Source organism: Arachis ipaensis, chromosome B1 (genome assembly GCF_059453495.1).
Source record: "Arachis ipaensis isolate K30076 ecotype BB chromosome B1, ASM5945349v1, whole genome shotgun sequence".
NCBI lineage: Eukaryota > Viridiplantae > Streptophyta > Magnoliopsida > Fabales > Fabaceae > Arachis > Arachis ipaensis.
This window is the reverse complement of record NC_142436.1, coordinates 142,682,373-142,691,084: the sequence shown is the minus strand read 5'-3', so window position 1 is coordinate 142,691,084 and position 8,712 is coordinate 142,682,373. Positions and strand designations below refer to the sequence as shown.

General features: G+C 34.3%; 1 protein-coding gene across 2 annotated transcripts; it reads right to left on the bottom strand.

The window, feature by feature from the left end:
• Positions 1–1,537: 1,537 nt before the first annotated feature.
• Positions 1,538–5,846, bottom strand: LOC107637622 (DUF21 domain-containing protein At4g14240). 2 transcript variants are annotated; one of them, XM_088502010.1, is made up of 14 exons: positions 5,349–5,846; positions 5,184–5,260; positions 4,925–5,008; positions 4,715–4,828; positions 4,369–4,452; positions 4,213–4,284; positions 3,905–3,972; positions 3,566–3,653; positions 3,404–3,477; positions 2,955–3,318; positions 2,799–2,845; positions 2,630–2,711; positions 2,358–2,425; positions 1,538–1,817 (listed from the first exon to the last, which is right to left on the bottom strand). In XM_088502010.1, exons 1-14 carry the CDS (start codon positions 5,767–5,769, stop codon positions 1,784–1,786), a joined length of 1,677 nt encoding a protein of 558 aa, XP_088358136.1. In that variant the 5' UTR covers positions 5,770–5,846; the 3' UTR covers positions 1,538–1,783. The 2 variants fall into 2 exon arrangements, with proteins under 2 accessions (XP_088358136.1, XP_088358137.1); XM_088502011.1 differs by having other exon boundaries at positions 1,538–1,808.
• Between the last annotated feature and the right edge of the window lie 2,866 nt (positions 5,847–8,712).

Here is an 8,712-nt window from a genome sequence, read left to right as displayed (position 1 = left end):
GTTTTCCTCCATCACTAGTCGTAGAAAAGCTAAGGTAGGTAGACTAATTCCTGCCACATTGGCACGTCAACAGCTAACTAGCGTAGTAAACAAAAAAAAATATGGTTCATTTTCCCTTTTAAAATTCTAATCTCCAATTTTTTTTTTCATTAGATTCTCTTTCTCATTCTCTTTTTTTTTTTCTTCAACCATATTCTCTACTTTCACTCTTCTAAATGGAATCATCACACAAGGGCCGAATGTAAGAATTAATCTTTATTATTCAATTAACAATCTTACAGAAAAACGACAACTCAACTTAGACAACAAAGCAGCAATTGTGCTCAATACCCTCTTTTTTTTTATCATGGCCAATCAACACAATTAACACTAGATGCTAGTCTTGATTGGATTCATACCATAGAGACATACATACGTTAGAAAACTAGGCTGTGAATTGTTGATTCAATAGGTGAACACAAAAAGACAAAGGAAACGGAAAACCGACATTCATAATAAATCTCCCTTCTCTTGCCAACAACTACCCAACGTTGTTACGTTGATGCACGTGCCGCCAAAGGTGCAACGCTTCTCGATAAACGTGGTCTTCAATCCCAGTTGTGCAGCCTTGATGGCGGCCACGTAACCGCCAGGACCGCCGCCGATGACGACGATGTCGTTTTCTTCGGATCCAGAGGAGGAAGCGAAGGCGCACCTAAAGAAGGAGTAGCGGAAGAGTGGCTCCGACGAAGCAAGGGTCTTACAGAGGATGTGATTCACCTTCCGTCTCGTTATGTTCGCGATTGCCATTTTTGGAATTTTTGCTTTCACTTTTTTCATCCACTTGTTTTACTACGACAACACTGATCAAACGAGTTAAACCTCAAACGAATTTTTGGATTGATGATTGGATTTGGAAGAGTGAGATTGGAGAATGAGGTTGAATAAGAAGAGAATGAGAAAAGAGGATGTATGTGGTTGAGGTAATTATAAATAATTTCTAGGAATTTTAAGATTATCATATACTCATATTTGGTTCAAAGTTTGAAAAGCTATTCCCAAGTAAATTTGATTTTTGAGAATTAAAATACTATCATTTCAATTCCCACCTTCCCCTTGAGTATATTTAATTTTAATGGGAATAAAATCTTTGTAACAAAGTAATACTTGTAACAAAGTAATACTTGAACCACACATACTCAGAGAGTTCAGTGAACAAAAATTGGAGATTAAGATTTTAAAACAGAAAGAGACAACATTGCAAACCAAAAAGTTTCGTTTGTCACGTCAGTCCAGTGTGACAGGAATCAATCTACCTCAACTTTCCGATGACTAATGATGAATGAAAACTGCCGGAAGGACTCAACTATGAGTCCTAGAGTGTAACTTTGAGAACAAAATTAAATAACTATTAACTTCAGAAATAACTTTGAGGCTTAACTCGAGATATATTACAATAACTTTCCGTTAACATTTAAAATGAGGGCTGCTTTAAGAATTGCCTTGATAGAGCTGATAGCAGACGTTTTGGCTCTAGTAGCAGACAAGTAGGAAGAATTATTCCAATAATCTTAGCTTTCATTAGAATATCAATAAACAGAAATATTGATACATGCATACATATATATAAATATTCATTCTTTAGAAGGGAACTTGTAAAATATATAGATAACAAAATCAAATAAATAAATAAAAACTATCCAGAGCTTTTCCTCGTAAACATCACCTTGCAGAGGATGGCAAACAAGCTAGCCTGTCCCATCCTGCCTAGTGAAACAATACCGAATTCCTCCTCTATCTCGCGTTAACGGCGGGTTGGCGAGCTAAACCTGCCAATTCTTTATTTTATTTTATTTTATTTTTAATAAACTATTAAATATTAAACAATATATACAATTTTACGACCATTTTAATAAATTTATAATTTTTAAAGACATAAAAAAATTATAATTTCTAAATTCACAAATATTAAAGTCTTTATAATTCTAAATATGTAATAAACATAATCATCAACCGAGTTTTTTAAAACAAAATAATAAAACCAACATTGTAAAAAATAAAACATTGTCCAAAACATATAATTAAACATCTTCAAGTCTCTAATAAATCAAACATAGAATATAATCCAACAAAAGACGGGCCCGCCGAGAAAGCCGCCCCACCAAAGCCCACCAATTAGGCGGTGCGGGTTAGGCGGGCTTTCCAATTATGGCAGTTTCAAATTTCTAGCCCGGCCCGTCTTTTTTGACGAGTTACACGGGCCGGCCTAACGGGTTTCGGCCTGTTTGCCACCCTTGTCATTGCCGACACAAAAAGCAACCACTCCATACTAACGGCTCCTTATCCGGATAGTTTAACATAAAGTTCCTTCTTGTTACCTTGTAGAATTGGATCCATGATCCTCTGAAGATTTCTTAGGAGTTTGGCCGGGCTTACTTTGGCCTCCCTGGATGTTGAAGAAACAAGACCACAAAACACAAACATAATGAGCGAGCATTCATGCTGGAGATTACATAAGATACTTCAAGCTACCTAAGTGAGGATTCAAAACCCAAACCCTATAGAAAGTTAAAACTTGACTTCATTTATCTAGTATGACCAAAAAAATTAAAAAAAAATCGGTAATAATAGGTAATAATTAATCACTTACTGCTCCCTTTTGGCTAGTCAACCTTCGGGTTGATGGAGCTCGTGCCACTGAGGAAGCAGCTGCAGCTGCAGCCACACGTATTCTGCAAAATATAATTTAAACAAACATCAGAGCTCAGATTTGCAGTAGCTTCATCCATCTCTGCCACTTAGGTTTGTTCTCTATTTACCTCTTATGAACATCAACATATTCATCTGTCTCATCAACAATTTCTTCCTGCATGGTAGAACGATTATAATAAGCAGAGAGGTTAGACTTCAGAGAGCGGGGGAGATTAAAACATTGGAGAAAGGGAGGAGGGGCATATTTCAGAAAAGAAATTTACTTGCAGAAGTTCTTCAAATACGTCTTCCAATGTGATAATACCAATCACTTCACCCTCTTCAATATTTTCAAACGAATTTGTTTTGCTATCACTACGTTGCAAACCAGTTAGTTTATTAACACTGGGTGACCTTGGAGACTTGTCAATATCAACGACTACACTTTCTGATTTATCGTCATGGTTCTGAAGTAATGGAGTAGTCAACTGTGAATCCCCATCAATACTAGTGCTTTCTTCTTGTTTCTCTTCAATTATCTGCGGAGTTTCTTTCCCTTTCGACTTGCCTCTAACAACAGCGGCCATATGACTACTTCCTTTTTGGAACTCATTAAGAATATCATAGAGAGGCATATCTGATGGAACCCTGTCCATATAAATAAACCGTTACACAAAGGATATTATGCTATTATTTGTAAAGCAAGATAAGAGATTAATAAAGACAATCGCACCGTGGAATTCTCCGAATGGACACAGCACTGACAGGGGTCTCTGTTTCTGGCCGTACAGTGAGGAGACTTTTGACCTTATAGAAAAAGAACTAATGTAAATAAGAACCCAAAAAGGCAACATAATTGGGAAAAAAGTCAAATTCTGACAAGGTTAAAACCTACAAGCAGAAGACCGATAATATTCTTTGGATTTCCAGAATAGACAGGAACTCGGCTGTGCCCACGAGCGAGAATTTTTCCCATTGCCTCCCTGATTTTAGGTTGCCAAGGTTAAACTTCTTTTTTTAAGGTAAAAAAAAGTATACACACTAAGAATTATACCCTGAATGCAACATAAGAATTTCTAGCCACAACATACAAGCAAAGGTGGAAAATATATCTTCAGTAGAAAGAATAGCAAGAATTCATCTTAAAACATTAGACATATTTTAAAAACAATTATGTTACCTATTTACACCCTACTAATAAAAGAATAATGACCATGAATATAAGAAAACTAACCAGTCCAATTTGGAATTAACATCCAAAGAAAATGTTGATTCAATAGGAGTCATAGCCTCCTCAGCAGTCTGTTCGAAGACAAAATTAAGAAGAAAACACAAGACCCTAGTTAGAATTTACCAGTACATGTAGTAGCCTTCGCATGTTTCCACTTTCCACCATCACCGTGTGCTAAAACTAAAAATAGTTAAGAAACTTCAAATTCTGCTGCATTGATATGACAAATTGAAAACTGCATTGGATTGCCATGTAACAAAACACTAATATAGAGGTTGAAGTCAATATGGTTGGTGAATTAGAGCACTTGCCTTTTCAGTCAAATCAAGCGCTCCACTGATAATTGTAGTCTCATCATGTGTAAGCTCACCACCTTTCCCAGCCTTACAACAAGCAAGTCCAATATTTGTTAATCAAACAGAAAGACAAGACAGGTGGGTCGATTGATGAACAATAACAATATATACCTCCTGGCTGTGAATGGATACAAGAGCTTTTAATTGAGCACGCCTAAATAAAGCCTCATTGTGCCCCAACAGGTAGTCCAGAACCTGTAACAAATGATGTACAGAAAATTAAACCCTTGCAGGCATGGTTGCTAACACACTAGAGAATTCTTCTTAACTAACCAAGATGCATTTAACTGTCCACAAAACAACTCCAAGAAGATCTGAATTTGTACACACATCATAATCTAGTTCATAATCTAGATAACATCTTTGCACAGATGTCTCATTCTATTGTGTTCCAATCCTCTGCTCTCTCGTCAATTATATTATATCGGAAAGGAATAAGCTCTGTAGAATAACATACCTTTCCAACAGGATAGGCAACTGGATAACAGATTATCATCAAAATTCGCACAAGCCATGCAAGGTTGGCACCTACAGCAAGACCATATCTACTACAAATTGCTTGTGGAATAACCTGAAACCATCAAACAAAAGAGGCAGTATTTCAAAACTTGAAAACATTGATTAGGGACAAAAACTCTGAAATAACATTGAGAAGGGAATGACAAACCTCCCCGAAGAAGAGAACAAAAGTGACAGAGAGAATGATGGCAACAAACTGGTTGAATATCTTATCAAGGTATATGGGAAGAGCCTGCAGATTGCAAGTTTCAAAGCCAACAGCTGTTTAAGAGTTAGGCAGGGTTTAGCAATCAGTACGAAAATCTACTTATATAATTGCGAATATCAGATACATATATACACAATTAGCCAGAAGAACAGAAATTGAATGAAGGAGTTGTAGAATAGGAGATTGGGAATTCAATTACCTCCATGGCAGCAGCATTGCAGAGAAGCAAAGTGACAAGAAGCTGGTGCTGTTTCTGAACCACGGGAAGTATAACCGCTACACAGTAATAATTATAGTTAACAGAAAAAGAAAGAGAAAAAAGAGAAAGAGAGAGAGAAGAGGAAGAAGAGGAGTAGTAGAGTACCGGCTTGCTTCTTCTCGGAAGGAGAACCACTGCGCTGAAGGATCTCGAGGTCGACGAGACCAAGAGACATAAGACCGAGGGTGAGGCCGGACATGATCCCTGCAAAGAGCACAAGGAAGCAGGAGATGCCGGCGTACACGAACCACCACACATCGCCAAACGGAATCTCGCTGCCAAGAGCTGACACCGCCTCAGCCTGAGGGTGCTCCCGAGTCAACATCCGAGTCACCATTAACGCGTTAAGCAAATTCACCATCCTGATCCTCGATTCAACGGCTACTTCTTCTTCTTCGTCGTCGAGGGATATGCTTTGGTAAGGTGAATGGTAATGGCAGCAGCCAGGCAGGACTTCAAGGTTGGTTGGCTTCGACCCCGGACCCGAAAATTGGAAATTATTGGTGCACGTGATCTCTGCATGCATCCACGTGCTACAGAGTGCACGTCGCTCTCGCTCACGGTATGTTCATATATATACCTTTTGCAATCGTCACCGTTGGATCGTTTGCCTTTTGCCTCTGAATGAATGGATCAACATTCTTGACCGCCACCAAACACAAAACGGCATATTAAGGTCATCCTTAGCGGCCCACGTTTGCTTTTAAAATTAGACATAATCTAAGTGATTATTTCGAACTTATTTGAAATGCTAAAAATTAGAACTAAAAAAAATTTAAATTTCTTAAAATTATAAGACTAAAAAAATTTAATTTCTTAATCTATTTTCACATTTTTAAATTATTAATATATTATAATTATTTAAAATCATAAAATTAAATTTTAAATAAAAATATTTTTAAAAAAAAATAAAATTCTTTTTCATAATAAATAGTTTCCAAACGAACTCAAAGTTTATAATGTAAAAGACAAATAATACACATAAATTAAACTAGCCAATATAGTTTTTTTTTTGTGTCAGCAATCAAGTGGTGGACAGGTGGTGGAGTCGTAAAAATGAATTGACTGACTTGAGAGTGAAACAAAAAAAGGGTTAGGTAGTGGAATCTTGTGGATCAAGTTTTTTGTCCCTGTTGTTATAAGAACAAGGTACATCCAAAGTTTTAAGAAGGCAGGGGTAATCAACCTTGCCCTCTGCCTCGGTTCCGACTTCCTAAGACCTCTCCAGAAGGAAATTTATCTTAGTTTCTGTTTATAACCCTGTTATAAAAAATAATTTTATATCAATTTTTGTGTTATAAATAATAAATAAAAATTTAAAACATTTTTTTTATTAAAAAAAATTAATTTTAATTTTTATTATGATCTTACTTAATTAATTAATTAAAATATTTAAAATTAATATAATTAATTTTTTTAATAATATAATTTAAATTTATAAATTTAAAAATAATTCACTATTAAAAGATATTAATATTAAATAAATTCATATATAACAATAATACACAATATATCATTCAGGATTACACTAATTTGTAAAATTACTTAATACAAAGAAAAACATAATTAATTTGTTAATGATAATGGTAATATAGTAACGGCTAGTTTCCAATGACTAATTTTGTAATGGCTAATTTAATATAATAATATAATTAATATTCAATATTAATTTAATTACTTATATTAATTATGATTTAAATAATTAATATAAATTATTAATTAAATAGAATTATAATTAATTATTATAATTATTAATAAATTAAATATAATTTAATTATTTAATATAACTTTTTAAATAACTATATTAAATACTTAAATCATATTTAATTTATAAATAAGGTTTAATTACTCTGTTAGTCCCTATAGTTTTGTAAAATTTTCAATTAGGTCCATATATTTTTTTTCTTTTTAATTGGATCCCTTCACTAATTTTTTTTTCAATTAAGTCCTTCTTAGTAGTAATTGGCTTAATTTTATAGGGACCCAACTAAAAAAAAGAATTGGTATAGAGACCTAAATAAAAGAAAAAAAAAGTATAGGGACCCAATTAAAAAAAAATTTAGTGCAAGGACTCAATTAAAAGAAAAAAAAAGTATAGAGACCTAATTAAAAATTTTGCGAAACTATATGGACCAACAGAATAATTAAACATATGTATGGTTAACATATTATGTATTTTTAATTATATACGTAAAGTTAAATATATGTATGGTTAACATATTATGCAACGTTAGTTATTATATTAATGCCATATTATTTTTTTTTTAACTTAATTGCTACATGTTAGAATATTATTGATCAAAATAAAAACAAATCAAGTCTCTCTGAGCAGGGTCTTGCTTGCTTTGAAAAATATGTTGGGACTCATCTTTATTTTGCTCCAACAGTTGGTCTTCATGACAAACAGTAAATGGGTCCTTCATTTGTTCACCGTTAAAGATGCTCTAAGCTTACATGTCAGAAATTCGTAATATACATTCTAAATCCTAATTTGACCTGCTTCTCACACCAAATACAGTTTTCTCTTTTCTTTCGTTTTCTTGTTGGGTCTTTAGTTTTCTCTTTTTTATTATTATTTGAGTAATTACTCAAAAAATTATGTTAAATGTATATTAAAATTAGTTGTCAAAATTAGCCATCAATATAAAATAATGTTAGAATATAAATACATATTAAAAATAAATTAAACTACACATATTTTATACACAAATACATTAGTAACTGATATTGGTGTACAAATAGCATTTTTGTTACTAAAATAAGTCGATATTTTTTAAATCTAACACTTTCAATTCTCAAGTTTTAAAATATACAAAATAATTTTTAACGTTTATTTCTATTAGATAATATAATCCTCTTTTATTAGTGATGACTACTGACATGAAACGTTAACTCGTACACATCGTCGCTAAGTGTTCACGTATGCAATTTGGAAAAATCAATTCCTAGGATAGAGTGTAAAATAGTCCCCAATAAATTTTAAAAATAAAATTTAAATAGTCCCTAAATAATTGAGGTAAATACCGAATTGGTACCCGAAAGATTCTTGCGCTGATAAAATGGTATCTAACTTTTGCTATTGACAAAATGGTCCCTAAAAGATTTTAAAATTTGGCAAGCGTGTCGCCAAACTTGCCGGAGCAAATCTTCGGCCAGCACAATGCTGACATGGCCATCGTATTTTAGTGACTTGGCAAACCATCCCCAAACTCTAATCCCTCCCTCCCCAACGCAGACTCCCCCTCCATCTCCCTCCCATTGCAGCCCTCCCCCTTCCCTCTCCCTCTCCTCTCTCTAACGCACACTCCCTCCTCTTGCTCTCAACACCACCACAACTTCCACAAGTACCTAAAACCTAGTGCCTTAGTCCTCTCTGTCGCACTTCTCTTCCTTCCTCCCCGTTGCATACGTCGCAGGACACCGTTGCCGCTCAGCCTCAGGCCAACGCTGCCGCTTCCACTGATGGTTT

What these genes read in the sequence shown, in the direction of transcription:
- LOC107637622 (XM_088502010.1), bottom strand. Translation starts at nt 5,769, where the DNA reads ATGCATGCAGAGATCACGTGCACCAATAATTTCCAATTTTCGGGTCCG. An exon ending in TCCATTCGGAGAATTCCACG is followed by an intron (nt 3,319 to 3,403) that starts GTGCGATTGTCT and finishes TTATATGGACAG; the next exon opens with GGTTCCATCAGATATGCCTC. An exon ending in TATTTGAAGAACTTCTGCAA is followed by an intron (nt 2,846 to 2,954) that starts GTAAATTTCTTT and finishes TCTACCATGCAG; the next exon opens with GAAGAAATTGTTGATGAGAC.